Source organism: Sturnira hondurensis, unplaced genomic scaffold (assembly GCF_014824575.4).
Source record: "Sturnira hondurensis isolate 20B ecotype Veracruz unplaced genomic scaffold, ASM1482457v3 Scaffold0006849, whole genome shotgun sequence".
NCBI classification, from domain to species: Eukaryota; Metazoa; Chordata; class Mammalia; order Chiroptera; family Phyllostomidae; genus Sturnira; species Sturnira hondurensis.
In genome coordinates, this window is record NW_028079480.1 from 2,900,959 (window position 1) to 2,922,487 (window position 21,529).

The 21,529-nt window shown below is 45.5% G+C and overlaps 1 protein-coding gene across 1 annotated transcript in view; it reads left to right on the top strand.

The window, feature by feature from the left end:
- The window catches only part of BLNK (B cell linker), a 79,355-nt gene that overhangs the window by 23,459 nt on the left and 34,367 nt on the right, over positions 1–21,529 (top strand). Inside the window, exons 2-4 of the mRNA XM_037050846.1 lie at positions 5,323–5,388; positions 9,369–9,418; positions 18,564–18,604. Of these exons, the coding sequence (XP_036906741.1) occupies positions 5,323–5,388; positions 9,369–9,418; positions 18,564–18,604 (157 nt within the window). The remainder of the gene's footprint in view (positions 1–5,322; positions 5,389–9,368; positions 9,419–18,563; positions 18,605–21,529) is intronic.

The following is a 21,529-nucleotide window of genomic DNA, read 5'->3' on the forward strand; positions in this document are numbered from 1 at the left end:
TGTGAAATATATACATGTTATACGTGTGTAATGGAAAATGGGAAAGCTTCAACCAAATGTTGATAATGGGCCACACTGATATCTAAAAATACAATTTCCAAATTTTGATGCAATGAACATTCCTACATGTAGCCACCATACAGCATCATACAAAGTAGTTTCAGTGCCCCAAAACCCCATCTCACCCACCCATCCTTCCCTTCCTCCTCCCAAGCTCCTGACAACTGATGATCTTTTTACTTTCTCCATTGTTTTGCCTTTTCCAGATTCCAGTTGGAATTACACAGTATGTAGCCTTTTCAGGTTGAGTTCTTTCACTTAGCATAAAATATATTTTAATCAGAAATAAAGTTATAGAATTTAAAACCGTACAACCTATGCCACCAGCCACTACTTACCTGTGACATGAAAAGAGAAAGAAACAAGAAAAGAAAAAAGGTTGTGTCATCTTTTGCCATTCAAACCACAGTAGTCCCTCCCACGTTTACAGATTTTTTTAAAGATTTTATTTATTTATCCTTTTAGAGGGGAAGGGCAGGAGAGAGGGAGAGAAATATCAATGTATGGTTGCCTCTCGTGAGTCCCCTGCTGGGAACTGGCCTGCAACCCAGGCATGTGCCCTGACTGGGAATCGAACCATGATCATGTGGTTCGCAGGCCCGTGCTCAATCCACTGAGCTACGCTAGCCAGGGCTACAGATTTCTTGCCCTGGAGATGCTGGGAGTCCTGGGGGGCTGCTTACATATCCCACAACTCCATGGTGGCTCTTGCACAGCCTGGAAAGTTAGTAGAAATGCAAATTCTTTAACCCCCCTACCGCACACCTACCCAATCAGAAACGGCTGGGATGTATTGAAACTCTGCATTCCAACAGCCCTCCAAGTGATTCGGATGCAGTTTGGGTCCGTTTGATACTAAATGAAGCCACTTCTCTGTGGGGGAAAAAAAACTTGTAGTAACTTTCAAATGATGATTTGTCCTCTCTCACTCAGTACGTCGTGAGATCTGAATTTGTTGAGATTCAGGCACAGCTAGGGTCACACTTCTATAGTATGCTATTAAATAACTGAGGTTTTTTTTTTACATTAATTGAAAAATTTTTTTAAAGCAACAGCCAAGGAGAGAGTACAAAATTTGATTTGGTTTATACAAGTAATAATAACTACTTATATAATCTGTCCACCATTTTTAAACGCTGAAATGCTAGACTGCTTAAAACTTACATGTTAATATTATTTAAAGACATTGAATAAGCTTGGTTCTTCCTTTTGTTTTGCTACATGAGCATGGCTGTCTCTTCACAACCTCAAAAGGTTAAAACACTATCTACGGTTCTGTCATCCTCCTCCCAGCCAGGGAAGGTTGTCTCTGGAAGGGCTAATCAAAGCACAGCTGTCTCACGTCTGACCTGTTTTCAGCTGCACTCGATTTATCACAGCGAAGCAACTGCTATTTCAATCCAGAGCAACCTCCCCTGGGACAGCCCAGCTGCATATTCCTCTGTCACTGCATATGGTATTAGTTGTAGTAGAAAAAAATACTCCAAAATGGAGCAGACGGCACTAGAGAGTGGGGAAGCAGTGCGCCACACAGCGCGGGTCCTCGCGCCATCAAATGAGTCAAGAGCACCAGCACGTCACCTCGGTTTGGGGGGACACTGGACTTCACCAGGTGACAAGTTCAGCAGCTACAACCGAGCAGTCAGTGGACACCAGGATTTGTGTGAACAAGACGCAGAAAGGGAAGAAGAAAACATTTCAACACAACCTGTGTAGTCCATTTTAAAAATTTACTACACTTGTAATAAATTTAGTAAGATAATAAAAAGCAAATGCCAAGGAGCATCAATACCAAGTTGAGCAAATGAAAAAATTAACACTAAACTCTTTGACAACAATTAACATGTTTATCTATACCTACAGCAAAGTCGTTTATATAATCAGCCCCTGGGTGCCTATCACACTGCCTGTGCCCAGCTCTTGACAAACTTCTGACAGGATCCTTTACTCTGGCTCATTCTTCCCTTCGACCTGGTTAAGCACTAACTTTGGCTAACAACACTCCACGCAGTTGGGCAGCTTATACCCACAGCTGACCTCTGATCTTTGTTTGAAATGATGAAATTTCCTCCCAATCAATACATTTCCACCTCTGTCTCTCAATCTCTTTCTCTCCACGACCAGACCTCCTATTTCTAATTGTCCCCCATTCCTGTATCTCGGAGTTTCTCTGTGGTTCCTCAGGAAAAGGAGGAAGGGGTTGGACACAGCGTGTATGTGAACAAATTCCACAATATTGTAGGGTTCTGAGGCAACTCAAGGGTCCAGCTTGGGGGACCCTCTGTGTGTCTCTGATGGGCCCCTTTTCTTTCACTCCATTCTTTTTTCTGCTGCTGAGCCTGGTGCTTTGCTGAGTTCACATGTATGAGGTCAATAAGCCCAGCTTCCCTAACTGGGCCTATAACATGTGATTAAGTTTCCTTTGCTATCCAAATTACAACTTGGCACTGACCCCTACCCACATCCCAAGTTAGGCCCCGCAGCAGATCCCCTAGTTATGTAGATAATTCCCCAAGATGCAGCCCTAAGGATGTCTGGAAAACAGTGTCCCTTGTCCTTTGCCTCTACCCTCCAGCCTGTCCTTTTCCTGTGCTCCACTCCTCCTTGCTAGTGGAACATGCTCCTCCCCACAGCCCCGCTGAGGCCAGGCTGCAGTACCGACAGGACACTGCTGAAGATTCAGGAACAGGATAGAGGAGTGATCTCATTGCAAATTCCTAGCCATGGCACTGGGTATGGCTCTTCTCAGAGCTGAGGCTCAGACCCAGCCTCAAGTTCAGGGCCACCCTGCCACCCCTCTGTCCTTCCCCATCTCCCCACCATTGAATATCCTTTTAGCTTGTATATGTTCTTCAGGACTCTAGCTCCTCATGGTCATCAGACCTGGAAGGAGAAAGAGCTCCCTAAAATCGCAGTTTAAGTTCCCATTCCTTTTCGGAGAATCTCCTTTCCCCCAGATAGTGAGTAGTAGAAATGTCTACCTCGCCCCACCACCTTGGTGCCTGATGGCCCCAGTAAACAGCTACGGCAGAACGTCAACCTAGGTGGGTTATTGGGCCTCAAGTTCTCAGTGGAGGACGCCAACAGGCCAGGCCAGGCCCCTGACAAGCTGTCTCTTATCCTCTAAATGGCTCCATCTGCACCAAAAAGCTTTGCAGCCTATCCATTCTAAATCCTACAGAGTTGGAGAATATTTCTCCCAGATTTCAGAGCTTAATGTGCACCATTGTTCATATTATCTGACAGAAGGCTTAGCTTTCTGAATCAGCAAAATCTCCAGGCAAATGGCTGTGTACAATCTTTTCATTTTGTTAACTGAAGAACCTAATGAAATAGTTTTCTGAGAACAAAGGAAAGGCTTGACTGAAAGGTGAATTCAAATGTCCTACTCTTTCAAGGCAGAACTGTGCGTGTGTGTGTGTGTGTGTGTGTGTGTGTATAGCAAATTATTAGGAAGAATTCAAAACATGGCCCTATACTTCAACCTTGCTAACATTTTTCTCTGTGTATGTATGCAAAACAGATAATAAAAGGCATATACTAAGGCCATGCTATGAAGGTTCAAGTAGTATAGAAAAATTTTCATTGTAAAGTAGAAGTCTCCTTTTCATAAACTATAAGTGCCTGCCCCCACCCGAGCCACTGATCTTCATTCTCCGACTGTAAGGACCCACAGGGGCTGAAATTCCCTGCCCTGGTTGCCTGTCTGTGCAGTGTCCACCCAGAAAAAAGGGGCACCTTTTTCTAATTTGTGTGAAGTTGGCTTGGAAAACAACCTCTTAATGACGATTTGAGTACCTTTCTAAAGAGTTACGTACACAGCAGCGTGTATGCATGTGTACGTCCTTTTTCCCCACAAAAAGGCATAGGCTGCATACTATTCTGAACCGTCCTGCCTTCTTTTTTCTTTCTCCTTTTTAATTGTTGTTTAACCTGATCTTTCTTGGGGATTTTTATAATTTTTTAACCTTTTAATATTTGTTTGACCTAAAATTCTTTGGGGATTTTTGTACATCAGTAACACAGATTTTTTAAAATGGGTTTGTCTTACTTCATTGCATAGTTTTATCAAAATTTATTGAACTACTTCCCTTTTAGTGAGTAATGGGTGTGTAGGTTGTTTCCATGCTTTTTAGCAGGGAGACAGAAAGGATTAGGGTTATCACCTCTAATGCTTATATGTATATAATGTGGATATCTGCAAAATGGTATAGTTTTATGACTACATTCATGACGCAATTCCTAGCAGTGGAATTTCTGGGTCAAAGGCATGGATATTTTTTAAACTTTGATAGATATCAACTGTAACAGTTTACATCCCCAAGAATATCTGTATTCTTATACCCTCATTAACCGTGGGCACGGCCACACATGTTGAGTTCTGCCAGTCTGATAGGCAGAACATATCACATTGTTTGATTTAGATTTCTTTAACTATAACTGATGTTAAGTACCTCTTCATTGGTCTGTTAAACACTTGCTTTTCTTTTCTGTTAGCTATGCATTCACATCTTTTGCTTATTTTCCTTTTGAATTGTTAATCTTTTTCTACTGAGTTGTAAGATTTCTTTGTAAATCAAAAATTTTAATTATTATCATTGTTAGTTGCAAGTATTTTATCCAGCATGTCAATTGTCTTTTGATTTTGTACACCTTGCTTTTTGTTCTCCAGAAGTTTCAAATATCTGTGCAGTCAGATTCACTAATCATTTTCTTTATGGATTCTCGATGTGTGCAAATTTTAAATGACAATTTTTTCAGATTCTACTTAGTAAAGTTAACAACAACAACACATAATCTTGGGCCTGATTTCAGCCCATACTGTGTGCTTCGAGGTGGCCCTATCCTTGCAACACAGGAGCTTGAAGGACAGTGCGTGATAAACAGTGAGGCTTATGATAGGATAGGAGGGCTTCGGCCTCACCTGTCTCCTCAGAACAGACAGACCTGGGAATCAGAACTCCTCTCCATAGCCACCTGAGACTGGCCCTGACATCCAACGGATGGGGACGTGGCCCAATGACCACTTTCCTTATAGAATCACAGGATCAGTCACCCTTTTCTTCTGCTAAAGTAGTAGACGGTCACCTTAGCTAAATATGATTGATTAAACTTAAGTGAACACAACATAATTCATGCTATTTGGGAGTTTTATTGTAGGGTTCTCTCTCTCTCTCTCTCTCTCTCTCTCTAAGGCCAGAAAAACATTTAAGAAAATCAATCTAGTTATTGATAGTTTATGTTTAATTTTGTTTCTTACAGACAACTTCAAAAGATGGTCCATGATATTAAGAACAATGAAGGTGGAATAATGAACAAAATCAAAAAGTAAGTTAGACTTCATAGCGCCATATGAGCACTTACTCGAATAACATCTCATGCCAGCCTGTGCTAGGGGAAGAAAACCAAGTTCTCTGTTACCCGAGTGAAGGGTTGCAGCCTCTTTGGCATGCAACCTTTTTTTGCTCGTGGCTAGAGTCCACAGCGCTCAGAACCGCAATCAGGAAACATGATGAGTGAACGGGTGGTTCTCGGGGCACTTCGAGAACCACCCGAAGTGCCCCTCCCTGCTCAGAATGTGCCTGATGCCGTTTCGGGTGCTGAGCAAGTGTCAAAATGACGTTGTTTAAAGCAGGAGAATCAGCTTCCAAAACCATTTAGCTAAGGACCATGAGGACACAGTTGGAGAAATCCAAAAGAGAAGTTCCAAGAACAGAGCTCTAGCTTCTTTAGGATGCAGTTCCTGTTTTCTATATTTTGATTTCTGCTTTTTCAGTTATTGCCTTCAATGGTGTTTTCAGTTGGCACTTGGAGAGAGTAAACTAGAATTTTAGACCTTCCTGCACACCAAAAACTCTTAAACCCTTTTTAAGGGAATGGAAAGTATATATTAAATTGTACCTACTTGCATTTGACAGTCAAAATCTAAATCAAGAGGAAAGGGGAAATGTTATTCTGTTAAGTTTATAAGTTTTAAAGAAAGTAATATGGATCCATGGCAGTTGGGTGGGGTAGGGGAGAATCAAAGAGTTCAGAGTTGTATAAAGTCAAAATCTCCCACTTCTTCATATCCCCACTTTAACCCACTCCCCATAAATCCACATTGTCATGTGTGAGTTTGATATATATGTATAAGCTTACATGTGCACATACACATACTAACATACATATATATATATATACACACACACACTGACCTAGCTATATACAGACCTATACACACACACATTTTCATCATGAAAGGCATCATATTACATAAACCATTCTACCAACTTGCTTTAGTGATTTTACTTAATGCTATATCATGGACAACTTTCTTTGTTCATGTGTGGAAAATAAACCATGTTCCCTTTTATTTATTTTATTTTTTTGAAGATTTTATTTATTTATTTTTTAGAGAAGGGAAGAGAGGAAGAAAGAGAGGGAAAGAAACATCAATGTGTGGTTGTCTCTGGCACGCCCCCTACTGGGGACCTGGCCTGCATCCCAGGCATGTGCCCTGACTGGGAATTGAACCAGCAACCCTTTGGCTCACAGGCCAGCGTTCAACCACTGAGCCACACCAGCCAGGGCCCATGTTCCCTTTTAAACAGCTGATTGACAGTGTACTATAAATGTATTATTGTTCATTTATCCAACCATATATTGTTGGACAATTTTTAAAGGAGGTGGGAGTATAAACTTGCACAACATTTTGGGGGGGCAATTTGGTAATATCAATTTAGATAAAATCAAAATTTGAGGGTTATTTCTTTCAGTTTAGCTGTCACAAATAATATTTCAATAAATATCCTCTGCAGACTTTGAATATACCAGAAAGCTAAATTCCTGAACTGAAATTTCTTGGTAAAAGGATTTGTGCCATTGAAGTTTTTATTAACACTAGCAAACTGCCTTCCAAAAATCTTGTACCACCAATAGTACGTGAAACTACATTTCCCTGTGCCTTCAGAACAGAGTATCTTCATTCTTTTTTGGTCTTTGCTAAACTTAAATGTAAGAAATCAGTTTTTGTGGTGTTTTCAGACTATAAGACATAAGTGAGTCATCTCAGTATGTGTAAGTGATCACCATAAGAGAGTTAAAATGGCCTCCTGCTTGTGGAGCAATAGTCATCTCACAGAGCAGGGGGATGTCTTCATGGTCTGTCCTGTGACGGGGGCAGGGGTGGGATTGCTGTCATTGATTATTTCAGAATCTCTTTGAAGTGAGAGGACCCCGCCAGTCATTGTTTCAATCACTAGTGATCCTAGATGAGTCCATAGTGACCAGTTTTACAATACACCAGTTTTCTCAATAGCTTGAAGCCTCTGTATAAAATGTCTATCCCATGGTCAGTCGTACTAACAGCAGCTATGGGGCCCAAATCGTTCCAGACAGTTTCTATTGCATTATACCCATTGTCCCCAGTACACTGGACAAACTGTGTTTCTTCTCAGCTTGGAGAATATGGCTGCCACGGTCTGTACCCTGGGTGAAGTCAATGGCCTTTTGGTTCTAAGTGACATGCAGCTCTTAGCTCTCACTCATAGACGGGCAACAGGTGACACCTTGAAGGAAGGAAGCACAGTTGAACACACTGGTTTCTTAACACAAGACCGTGACAGAGTTGTCACTGGTCCATGGCCAAATGAGAAAATAAGGACCTTGAAGTGCTGGGGGCTGGTGTGCAGCTGCTGGTTGCTAAGGCCCATGCCCCATCTTCTGTTCCAGGTCAGTGTTCAGTGACTGACAGTCCTTTCCCGAGTCTGTCCTTCATTCTGACACAGTGACCTTCATACATTCAGGGGTATTAAAATGCCCTTTCTTTTCTTTTACAAAATGATTACAAGAATGGGTAATAGTTGGTCTGTGCTTTTTTGAAATTGTGTTTGTCCTTGAAGAGACCCAGTTTGGGGGCACCACACCCAGTTTTGTCTTTGTTTTTCTTCCCTACAGCACCTTTGTTAATCTCTCTCTCTTTGGACCTAATCATAGGTGTAATGATTGCATCTGCCTGGCACACCTTGCTGGCTCATCATGAGAACTGAATGAGATAATAGACATGAGAATCTTTGGGAAACAAAAAGCAGAATTTCTATACAAATATATATATTGTTATTTTCACAACATTACAACTCTGGGTTATAAATCTTGTTTTTTTTGTAATCAAATATGAATTTCCAAACTTTCTCCCCCAAGATGAAATATGTTTTATATGCAATGATTACCTTATATGATGCTTCCAATGCACGTGATATTTTAGCAAATAAAGTCTAGCAGATATAGTTTTATTTATATATTTAAAAATAGTTTAAAGATTTTACTTATTTATTTTTGGAGAGAGGATAGGAGAGAGAAAGAGAGGGAGAGAAACATCAATGTGTGGTTGCCTCTTAAGGTCTCCCCACTGGGCACCTGGCCCACAACCCAGGCATGTGCCCTGACTGGGAATTGAACTGGCAACCCTTTTGTTCGCTGGCAGCACTCAATCCACTGAGCCACACCAGCCAAGGCTATATATTTAAAATTTTCAATTAAGTAAATTATTCTTAAATTAAATAGATAATTATTAGGAAAAATAATAACTTACTATAAACCTTACCCATTTCTAATAATGGAAGGGAATGATGTTGCCATTACTTACAAAAAGCTTAAAATCAAGATATATTTTTTAAATGTAATTTTAATTTTCTTCTTTTCATGAGTGGGGAAGAATTGTGAATATTCAGAACATTTTATTTGTGTATAAAGATAAATACTACAGTAGTTTTGAAAGTGCGTAAAACAGTTCCACTTCTAAATGAGCGAAATTTCACAACCCCCAACCTGGAGACACTCACTGCTCACTTGTTCGTCAGGTTTAATGGCACAAAAATAACTTCAGTCCAACCTATAACCAAAGTGCTCATTACAACTAATTTTTCCACTTAACACACTTATTAAATTATTTATTAGAATAGACTACATCTTCCCTTAACTTCCTGTCAATAAATCAGCATTTGTCATTTATCTTCCTTGAACCTCTGGGCTCAGTGCTTACGAGTACTCTGGCTTCAGGAAGTGCTTTCTCTACTTGGCTTCACCTTTGCCAAGTCTCAGCTACACTGTGCCTTGGGGAGAGGGGACAGGGGGCAGGGGGAGGGAAGGGGGGGACCTCTCATCAATGGCTTCACTATATTTTCAATATATTTAGCCTTTCAGTGCGAGGGTCCGAAAGAAGCCCTTATTCTATCAGTTCTCCGTCCCTCATCTCTATATCTGCTTATACTCTGGGCCCTGCCAACCGCTGTCCTACCCACTGACTGTCTGATGGTTGTTATCTACAGGCTGAAAGTCAAAGCGCCTCCAAGTGTTCCTCGAAGGGACTATGCCTCTGGTAAGAGTATTTCTAATACTTGGATTCTTGACTAATTCACTGTTTTATATTTACCTCTTGAAAAGGGAACTGTGTTCTACTTATATGAAAACAAAAGGTGCCCATCCTAATTTTAAGAATGACCAAATCCCATCCATCCACCCATCCATCCATCCACTCATTTATTTATCAAACATTTCTTATGCATCTTCATGTGCTGGGCACATGCAAGGTCTTGTGCAGAAACACGGTGCTAAATGAGACAGGTATAGCCCCACACGTACAGCACGTATAGACCAGAAGGGAAGATATGTGTTAAAAACCACTACGGATCAGTGTGATCAGGAAGCACAACGCTCTACAGCAGTATCTAATCTAATCTGAGGTGGGGGGTGTGGGGGGTTTGAGGGGTGTGGGGCAGGGACAGCTCCTGGATAAAGAACTGTTAAAACGGACATCTGAAAGGGTGGGCTGCGGGGAGTGTGGGAACAAGTGATCGATGGCGCACAGTTACCCGGTCCTCTCCAAACTTAGCCCCACACCACCATCCCAACCAGGATCAGCGTTGTCAGGGAAGACTAATTAGTCTTGAAATTGGTAGTTTTTATGGCAGTGATGAGCCAGGTAAATTCTCCAACATACTTTCACTTTCTCAAACAGATACCTTGGGAGGATAGGTCTAAAATGTGTTTCTAATGGCTTATAGGTAAAGATTTCTTGAACATGGACAGATCCATACAGACCTCAGCTTAAAAAAAAAACAAATTAACAAATTAAAATCTTCATTCTTCCTTCCAAGTTCTAAAAAAGAAAACAGAGCAAACTATACCTGTTAAGTACCCAAGGTTTGACGGAAAAATGATGAAATCATGAAGTGTCAGGTTTGAAAGGAGCCCCAGAGGTCATATAGCCTAACGTCCAATACAGTGCTCAGACCTCCCCCGACACCATGCACCACAAACGAGGCCCACTCTCCACTCGGTCATCTCCTGTGGTGACCTCCCAAACCTGTCTGGTCCATTGAGGGACAGGCAGCCCTGGAGGAGTACAGCTGTGATCCATTTCCTTGGGGTTTCCATAAGTCTGTCCTGATGGACACACTGTACAAGTCTTAAATTTTAAATAAAGTAGAAACAGTTGTTTGGTATAACTTCAAGGATAGAATTAAGAAGTTGAGTCATTTGAATGTTTTCTTCTCTGGAATAAACACCTCCTGGTGCTTCAGCTGTTCTGCACGTGCTATGCTTCCCCCAGCCAATATTGCACAAGTGTGTCCTGTGTGATACTCACTGGGCCAGGTATGAAGTCAGGAACAAAACATAATCCCTGGCCTTAAGGTGTTCAATGACTAATGGGGGCTCAGGTAATAAATTAGAATGCCAAAAGGTAAATATAAATGACCAAACGTGGTCCCTGCTATGAAAGAAAATGGAGGGTGCCGTGACAAGGAACCCTTGTGGATGGGAGCACAACTTAGGTAGTCCAGAAGGTTCTGCTAAGGAGGTGACATTTTAATTCAAGTCCTGGGTGACAAGCAGAAACATGTGGCATTTTGTAGATAAACCAACAGCATTGGAGATGCTGGACGCCAGTGTCAGGAGCTTAGGGACAACTCTCAGAAACTTAAGTAGACTGATACATCTGATTTCAGGATGGAGGTCTCCTAATGATCCCCCATATTCAACTGTCTGCCTGCTCATTCCTCACCCAGGCTCCTCCTTTTTTTTTGTATTTTTAACTGGGGCAAAAGACAGGTGGTATTCATCATTTATTCATCCTTTTGCCCAATGCCACACACCAGCAATCATCGTTGATTCCTCCTCTTTCTTCTCGCTCTGCAAAAAAAACCCCTCTAAATCGTAGTAATTATAGCTTTTATGTATCTCTCAAATATGTCTGTCCCCCTCCATTCACATAGCTACAGCTCCAACCCCTGTCATCAGACTGCTTGTCTGTATAAAGCCTCTAAGAAGACCCCTTAATTCCTAATCCCACGTGGTCCTTTCACCCTCCACCAGAGAGCATTCCGAAATACCTTTGTTTAAATATTCTCATGGCTTTACATCAACAGGAGAAACAGCAAACCACTGAGCCTGCATACAAGGTCCTTCAATGTCCCACCCCAAGACTGTGTAACCCTAGCCAACGCACTCTCTTCTCTTCCTCTGTTGTACGACACATTCGACACATTTGCGCAGGGGCTGAACTAGAAGCATAGTCGGTTCCCACCACTGCTAATACTGGACACTCACAGAACTACAAATCTTTGGAGCCCAGGGCCCAATGATAAAGCAAGCTTCTCCTAACCTTCCTGGCTTTAGCAAGTTGCATCTTCAACTTTGTACTTAATCTGTCTTGGGTCTCAGCTGGGTCTTCTAAGCCTCTGTCACTCAAAGTGCAGTCGCTAGTGTGCGGCCCCAGCATTACCTGGGAGCGAGTTAGAAATGCAGAATCTCTGCGCCACCCTAGAACTAAGGGATCAGAAGTCTGCGTTTTAACTCCAGGGGGTTTGGATGTATATTAAATTTAAGAAACCCTGCTATAATCCACCAACTGTGTCCTTCCTGCTGCTCCTGAACTGAAAGACAAATCCACTGAAGGATCTCAGAAATTCACCCTATTTCTTCACCAAACCAATAGGGCCTTGCCTGCTTTCCTCTGCTCTGAAACCTAGCACCCAGATGGTGGTTTTTGGCAAAACCACCAACACCATTTGCAGTTAGTACCTACCTTGCATCCCCACCCAAACCCCAACCCACGTCCTAGAAGCATTTCCAGCTGCTTCCTCTGAGCCTTGGGGACCCCGAGCAGTTGAAAGCTCAGGGCCTCAGCAACCAGCCGTAACAGCTCCTCCTGAACCCAAAGAGTCTTCGGGTCCTAGAAGGTGCCAGTGCTTGGAGACCATAACCCACTAGACTTCTAGAGCCCCAGAGGAGAATCAGGTGCCCCCTGGAGGCCTGTGCAGACTTGAAACAGCCCCACCTGTCTCCCCCAGGTGCTGGACTTATGTCCTTTTTCCAGGCACAGAAGCACATGACTTCTCCGCCCTCTAGCCAGGAAAGTGTGCTGACCTTGGCAATGCTGAGTTCTGGGAAGCAGAGAATGGAAAGGACCAGCGCCCCCTAGTGGTCAGTAGGAGAGTCCCCACTGTCCCCACTCTCCTTTAGAGAGTAGCACAAAGCTTGAACTGGACAAACAATGGAGGCCTGGATTATCTGCAGATGCAGATCAGGCCAGGAAGGAGCTGGCTGCTTTCAGTTCAGGCCTGGCAACCACGGCCTGCAGGGACCTCCCGGCCCACTGGGCAGAATGCATTACACCCAAGCAGCTGGTATTTGGGAAGGGAAGATATCCAAAACGTGTTGTATTTACTCGTTCTGGGTGTTAACCCAGGCTCTTTACAGACGTTAGCTCCTGTACGCTCCCATTAGCACCGTCATACGGAACCGACGACCTTGGCTGCCCAGGTGAAGAAGATGCATTTCAGGAGTGTGGAGTAACATGCCAAGGTTACAGCAGCCACCACAGGAAGCCCACCCCAGGCCCTCAATACAGGGTTCCTCCTTGACCCGACTCGAGATGGTTACATTTTTCTGGGGAACTTCTTACTATTCAGAAGGTCCAGAGCCTCTGACATTAACCCCAGAACCTGCTTTCCAATTCCTGGAAACTTTCATGGTTGAACAGCTCCCTGTACTTTAAAGTCCGAGGTGTGGCTCAGGAGGCAGGGGCGGGGAGACCAGTCATGGTGACCCCAAAGTGTACCGGGGTCATTGCAGAAGCCCCACTGGTCACTGTGCAAAGCCTGGAGAGGTCAGAACTGAATAAGGCCCCTCTCCTTGTGTGCTCTGGGCTCTGCCATCCAAGGGCTGCTGGGATGTCCCCAGGAGGTCCACCTTCCCTCCCACAACTGATGTCCTGCAGGGACAAGAGCAGAGCAACCGTGGGGGTGGGGCAGGGGAAGTCACCTGGACAGGGGTTCTTGGGTAAATGGTCACTGCAGAAAAACCCTTTGTCTTCAAAAGAAGTGAAATGTAACCCTGCTTTTGCCCCTACCCGGGTGTCTTTAGTGAAGCCAGCATCCACCTGGCTCTCCACCTCCTCATTAATACTCTAACTGGTGGCATCAACACAGTTCATGGGGGGCGAGCTGAGTGTACATCAGGCCTGCCTCACGGGAATGAGAATGGAGGAATGAAACTTGGACTGAAAGGTATTTTATAGCCTAGAAAGTCCTGAAAGGTCACCCCTTCCAAGCTTCTCATGTGAGGGATAACTGGAGACCAGAGAGGCAAAGTGACTGCCCCAAATCACACAGCCAGGTAATGATGGCTAAGCCAGGACTATGTCCCCCACTTATGCACACCCACCCCCTGCTAATAGGGCCCTGGAGAGGAATGAACAAACATACCAACAAAGGGAATTTCCAGGATGTGTTTAGGCTCAATCACCTCTCCTAGCCAGGCTGAGACTGGGCCTTGGCCTCAGCCCCTCACACTAAGTCACGTTCCTTTCTCTTCTCAGGGTGAACCTGGTGGGACTGCCCCTCATGGCTTCCCCTGCAGCCTGTTTTCTGTTCTTTCCCTGAACCTGTCCCCACCACCACACCTGGTCCACCTGCCTTCTTTCCTCCCTGCATCCCACCACTAACTCTGCAGAAGAAGAAATGGGGGGACCCAGTGGCCCAAAGCACAGTCAGAGTGGAGTCAGAGTCACAGCTGGGGCTGTGTGTCAGATATGCAGCTGTGGAGCACACCCCTCAAAGCCCATGGCTGGGATGTCACCAGCACGGCCCCATAGTCCCTGGTCCTGCTGATGGCCCCGAACCAAAGGGCTGATTTCATCCTCTCCCTTCACCGCTTCCACCAAGATCACTCTGCAGAGCCCTTCACTGTCCTTCTAGCCATCCCTTCCCCTCCCTGGTCTGTCTCAGCCTTTGTCTCTCCATGGCTGAGTTATTCAAGCACCATCGTTGTCAGCCTCCCCATCTCCACCCTGTCACTGGGACCACGGTGTCCACTGTGGCTGGAACACCCCCTGGCTGGCGATGAATCCCGCTTTGTTTTCCCTCTGGGCATACCCTCCCATGACTCTCCAGTGCAGGTCCTTCATTCTGCGAATGTCTGTGCCTTACGGATGCCCCCTCCCATCCCTCAGCTGAGCTCTGCTTCTGGGGCTGACACACAAGCCCTTGTTCATCTCCACTCTCTCACTCAAGCCCTGCTGGTCCTTCAGGGTCCAATTCAATTCCATCTTTGACATAGAGTCTCATGCAGTCTCTCAGCCCTCTCTCTGAGTGCACCCTTCTCAAGCTTACCCAGCACCTGGCCATGTTTCCAGCTGCCAGGACACTTTTCAGGAAATTTTACATTGCCCTGGAGTGTCTAACACACAGTTGTTCTCCTAGACTTTAGGTCTTTCATTACTATTGTACAGGGTGGCTCAGTGGGAAGACCTTGAACTCTGGGGTCCTTTTGGCCTGGGGTGGAATCCTGGCTCTGTCCACTAAGCACTGTGTGAACCAAGGAAAGTTTGTAGCTTCCTCAGGCCTCAGATCCCTGATCTAGAGATAAGACCACCTATCCTTCATGTTACTGCGAGATTCAAGGAGAAAGTCAATCATTCACCGGGCTCTCACTCTATGCCAGGTACTCATCTAAGTGCTTTCCGTGTGTCATTTCATTTTCATTCTCTCAAAACCCTAGAATGTAGGTACTACTAATAACGCCCATGTTAGTGATGAGAAAACTGAGGCCCAGAAGCTAAGCAGTTTGCCTATGGTCACACTGCTAGCAAATGGCAGAATCAAATTTTAAGCAAGACAGCCTGACCCTGCGTGTCTTGGCCTGGAGCAGATGCTGAGAGGGGAGCCATCGTGGCTGTTGTCACGTGTCTCAGCAGGTGCTGTGTCACAGGCGTGGGAGGGCCACGTGAACCCCAAAGCCTCCGCCAGGCAAGGGGAGGAGTCCCTCTACTGTGTGGCATGACATTATGACACAGTCAGTGCAGCACAAGCCCCCAAACAGGTACATGACACAATAGAAAAGTCTCCCCCAGCACGGAGGCCCAACCAGCACCTCAGCTTCCCGGCAGGAGCATGAAACCCCACACCCAAAAGTGAACCACCCAGCCCATGTTAAACTTGAATCTATCCTCCTGAAAATTTCACCCACTGCACTTGAGGCTTCCTTGGATGTATGTCTTTGTGGTTGCCGTGCTGCATGGCTGCCATTAGAGTGAAATAGAATTGGTAGTGTTTTCAGGGTTTACTAAGAATTGTCAATACCTGAGGCAACAATAGGTAACATTAATACAGCATTTTCTGTGTGTTAGGCCTTGCACTTCACATGTGTTTCGTTACTTGACTGTATAAAAACATGAGGTTTCACCGTTCTTATCCTCGTTTTACAGGTGAGGCGATTGGACTTTAAACAGTTAAAACACGGGTCCACTGCCACACAGGCAGCAAACACCAGAGCCAGGACTGGAACCCAGGGAGCCTGGTCCTAAAACCACGCCCTGCACGCTGTGGGGGTTTCCCTGAGAGACTGGAAACCCACCCACTACTTTAGATCTAGTGCTTTGGCTTGCCATGCTTTTCAGTCTGGGCAATGGCCTGCAAGGTTGTGACTTTATATCAGTGTGATGCAGTGAGTTCCTTGTGGAACCAAAAGAGGGGGGTAGCTGGGGGGGGAGTACCATCAAATAACCTCTACCACAAGATGCTTTGGTCTCCCTACTGCCTCAGTGTGACTTGATGTCTGGACTGGGCCATGACTGCTCCTCCTTGGTTTTGCTTGAATGCTCAGGGAGAGCCAGGTGGTTCACATGAGATTCAGCCACAGCAGCCAACAGATAACCAGGCCTGCAGTCCAGCTCCCACGCCAGCTGGCCATGTGCCCTCAGACAGACTTTGCAACTTCTTTTAGGCGCAGCTTCCCGGACTGTGAAACAATCATAACAGCACCTAACACCTAGTGGCACAGGGCAGGATGACGTAGATGTGACATCGAGGTGCCAGCAGCATCTAAGAGGGTCTAGGGAAAGCAGTGATAGGTTGGGACCAGAGGGACTGGGGAACACTTTATGGAGGAGGGGGAGACGGGTATTTCCGTGGGAGGAGGAAGATGGGCAGGAGGAAGAGCATGAGCAGAGCAGAGAACCCTCTGCTCCGAAATGGGCACAAGTTCAAGTGCAGGATGGGAGGAACAAGCTGTTGGTACCACCGGAAGTGAACGTGGAAGACGCTGCCCTGTTCAGTGGAGAGTTCAGGGGAGGGTTCAGTGGAGGGACCGGAGGCCGAGGCACTTGAATGTGCTGCTAGGGAGTCTTGGCTCTACTCCGGAGGGAGCCCCTGATAACCCCCGAGGAAAGGAAGACCATGATCCAACCTTTAAGGAAATAACTAGAAACAGTAGGAAGGACGATTGGAGGGGAAAGGTAACAGGGACAGGAAGACTAGTTAGATGGCTACTGTGAGTACATTCACCAGTAACCGATCCCAAACTGGACCCTGACTCACTGACCAAAGGTTCAGCAAATGCACTTGACTGAGGCAGGCCAGTGTGTTTTATAAAGGCATTTTATAAAGGTTTCTATTTTAAAGGTGGAAACGAAAACATTTTATCACCTTAAGTGTCAATTTTCTATTATCCCCAAACTTATGTGCCAGGTATTGTCTTAATGGGAAGAGGACTTATCACCCATTCTTCTTGGCAAACCCCAGTGGTCGCAGTACACTATAATCTGGTATAAGTCAACCCAAAGAATAACTTAATAAGAATTATTTTTCTGTTAATGTCCAAGTTGACCCATTCATTATTTGGCTTGTTTGTAGAGTGAAGTTCCTTCTTAGCACCTATCATGTTTTTTTTTCCCACGAGAGGGCGCCATTCCTTAAACTTTGGCCATTCTGGTCCAAAGACCCACCTGCCCAGTCTGACCTCTGTAATCCCTTTCCTGGGCCTCTGTGGAATCCACCCTGAGCTGGAGTCAGTGGCTGGCGAGGGCAGAGGATAGGAATGGCCACACAAGGCTCTGCTGAGGTTCTGGGGGATTCAGGGACCACCCACAGGGCCCTCTAGCCATGGCTGCTCAGGAGGACGGGAAGGGTGCTGGGACCCTCTGGTGCAGTCATTGGGGACGCCCTGCCATCTGCACTTACATCTAGCTGATAGCCTACCTAAAAGAGTAAATTGCATTTAACCTCTAAGTTCAGTTTATGCTAAGCTTCTCATACTCCAAATGCATTTAGGAGAAAAAAGGGTCATATATTTCAAATATTTCCTTTTGTTGTCATGATTCTGACAACAAAGGAAATTTTATTCTCCAAAGTCAAAAAATATGTAAGACCTGTCATGTCCATGTTTATGCCCCTGCAGAGCCCAGGATGGCGCTCAGAGTCAGCGAGGCAGCATGGTGTGGGGTGCAGAGTGAGCATTTGGAAGTTAGCCTGCAGGGTTCAGCCCTGGGCCTGACTGTTCAGCCCTGGGCCTGGGCCTGGGCCTACTATCTGACCTTGGGCAAGTGACTTATTTTCTCTAGGCCTCGCTTTCCCCACTAATTTTTTTTAAGAGAGCTCAATGACTGCAAATCTCTAACAACATTGCCTGGCATGTAGTAAAGCACTGGATACAAATTTTATCATGCAATGTCAAAGTTAGAGCGAGAGAGGATCTTAGAAGTTATCTCCTCATTTTATAAATCTGGAAACTGAGGCCCAGGGATGTTAGTTGCTCCTGCCCACTCTCCAGTGGGTTGGGAACAGAGCCTGCATGAGAATTTAGGTCTATCTGACTGTCCAGTGCTCTTCCTACCACGCCATCCACATGTTGCTTCAAAGAAATCCTTGGAAGCAATACAATATGGATTGTAGGCTGGGTTACTCTAAGGTTTCCAAAATTGTCCCTTGACAAAAAAAGACATGGGTCAGACGCACTATTTCTCTGCCCCAGTGGGACTTCTCTGCTGGCTTTAAGAAACTGACTTTAAAAAATGATTCAAAAGTGAATGAATATCAGATGACTGTAACAGACATTCAAGGTCAAGTAAAGGAGACCGGGAAGCCCAAGGGCAGTGTGTGCAGGTGCGAGGTGCTTGTGGACAGTGAGGAGCTGGCCGGCTGAGATTTATGTTTGTGCATTCTGCTTCCTACATGCCATTTCAGAGAGCCCCGCTGACGAAGAGGAGCAGTGGTCCGATGACTTTGTAAGTATTTGCTCCTGGGACCAGGAGGGTACCATTTCCACCAGGGCCTGTGGGAGACTTTTGTAAGGGTTTGTCTCTGGATTACATGCTAGTGTCCGGCTGTGCCTCACAGAAGAGAGATAGCGGGCTAGAAGGGCCACTTGCATACAAGGCAGCAGTAAGCTCACACTGGCTGACTTGAGCCAGCATCTTGCTGGGCTAAGAACTTTTTATGTATTACCTCGCCTGGTCCTCAATGCTGCCCTGAGAGTAGGGTTTCTTATCCCCATTTTCTACTAGCATTCGGAGTCCTCACCAGCATGGCCAAAACAGATGTTAAAATTTTTAAATATTTCCATGTCAGTTCAAAAGCCTCTCTCCTGAATTCCCCAGTGCCCAGACCCTCCTGGCCTCTACACGGGAGCTCTAAATAAACCAACAACTAAAGAATAAAGTCCTGGCACACCAGGGGGCCTTGGGATATTCTTTAGCGCCAAAGTAAAACATTTTGAATATCGTCCCCACCCATTTTACAGGTGAAGAAACCAAGGCCTGGAGAGTGTAACTGGCAGCTCCACAATTCACTCTCAGGCTGTCAGACCCGAACCCCAGGCTTTTAAACTCCCCAGGTGCTTGCTGTGACCAAGCTGACCTTAGCAGGGCATCGGCAGCCACCGAGTGAGAAAGAGGAACCAGGCCATGATGACATTGTGGGGGAGGGTATGTCAGAATTGACTATAAACCTCCTGGAGGTGCCTTTACAACCCACAGAACCCCAGCAGCCGCTTGTGTCTTAGGCGGAGTCTGACAGGGACAGACACATCCTAAACACTTTTCTTCGCAACAATTATTCCTCACATATCTAAGTCATGCAGAGTAGTAGTCTGCTCCAATCTGTGAATTTTATATCTGGAAATGGATCGAATAGGGTCTCCACACAACAACACACCATACAAGAAAACTAAGGCTGAGAGAATGAAAATGACTTGCCCACTGTTGCTCAGTCACATAGTGTCCCAAGATGAGAACTCTGGACTCCTGTCCAGTGCCCAGAATTGAACCTGAGCTCCACTGTGTATACCACCTGGAGTTTACTCAGAGTACTAGGAGACAGAAGTTTCGTTCTTTTCAACTGTAGAGAAAGGATTTTTTTTTTTTAATCTAAAGAGGGGTCGAGATGGCCTTTCTACAGGTCACTTGGGCAGGAGTTACTTCCCGGAGCCCCACAACCATTGAGCCCTCAGAAGCACTGCACCTGCGCCCCCTGCTGGCCGCACATACCGAGCCACGTCTTAGGTAAACTTAAGCTGGTCCTCATCCTGAGCGAAACCAAGAAAATTTAGCTTGCTAGCTGGGTAAAAAGACCGCACAGCGCGGACTTAGGGCGTAAAACAAACAAACAAACAAAAACAACAACAACAACAAAACCTGGAGAGGAGGAAATGACCTGTGTCCCAAAGTCAAACAACCAAAATCGAGGTGCCAGCTATAAGGACTGAGAAAACACTCACTCACAGGTATTTTTCCCTCATTGGATTCCCATCACACTAGAATGAAATCCGGACTTGTTGCTCACACCTGCAGGCTCAACGAAATCTGGCCCCTGTGGACTTGTCCTGGCCCCACCCCCTTTCCACAGGGCCTGGCTCATCACAGCCCAGTCCCATCAGCCTGCCTGCAGTTTCTCCAACATGCCAAGCTCCTGCCTGCCACAGCTATTTCAGACCCATGCTCCTCAGGCAGGAACATGAGAAGGCAAAAGAGGAGACACCAAAGAGCCTTCTTCCATTCTTCTGCAGTCGCTCAGCTCCTCCTTGTCCTTCAGGCTTGGTTTCAGTGTCTCCTTCTCAAGGCCCTTCAGGTGTCCCCATCCAAGGTAGACTCATGCCTCCCAGTGCTGTCTGTCTCAGGACCCTGAATGTGGTAGCCTCTTTGTCTGTCTGATGATCTACTTGTTATTTATTATTCACTCTTTGTGTGCCATTGGGTGTCTTTGTTAGAGTATAATTTCTATGAGGGCAGGGACCATGCTCAGAGTCCAGCATGATGCCTGGCACATAGTAGGCATTCAATCATTGATAATTGATTAAATGAATAAATGGGCAATTTGAAATGTTGTCTTACTACACAGTCCTTTCTTCAAAGTTTCCATCAGATTGCCCAGCATATTGCATTTGTTAAGTGTTGAATAAATGATAGAATTTTGTTTGCCAGAATTTAGAATAATTTGGGGGAGGGGGAGTTTTTTTTAAGCCCTCAGAAGTTTAAGCACATTCCTTTTTTTATTCTCTTGATTAAAAAGGCATTTGATGCATTCCCCCATGTTTAAAGCAAGAGGGGCTCCTAATGTGTCTCCCACAAAAAAAGATTTTCCAGATGAAAGGTCAGGCCAGCACTTGCCCGGAGAGCCCATTCCATCCTCCTTAGTCCCTTCGGAGCCCAGGGAGCAGCTCAACTTATTCATCCATCCATCCATGGCTGTGTAGTGGGCACCGACCTCTAACAGGTCCCATGCTGGGTCCTGGATACACAGTCTCGGTGCTGTCCTCATGCGGGTTCCCATCTGGTAGGCAGCCCAGCGTCAGAGGAACAGCTGACACAGAGTCTTTCTTCCTCTACTTCTCCGCCACCTCTGCCGAAGTGGTCCTCTCATTCAGGCTGCCAGCACTCAGGGCTGCAAGGACCCCAGTGTCCTCCCTGGGATGCATACTGCTCCTCAGCCTCCAGGTGATCAAATCACAGAAGTCCCATCCCTGCTGCGTGAAAACTGAAAGAAAGTGGTATGCCCAAACCATCTCCCATCGGACACCTGCGTCTGGGCGCCTGCTGATTCTCTCACTTTCCAGATGTTCATTAAAGCAACCGCTTCTCAGCACTTGTACTGATGTCTCCCTGAGAGGCCATCCAGCTGTGACTGGGCTTGGATGAGGAGGGTGCCAGCCACCT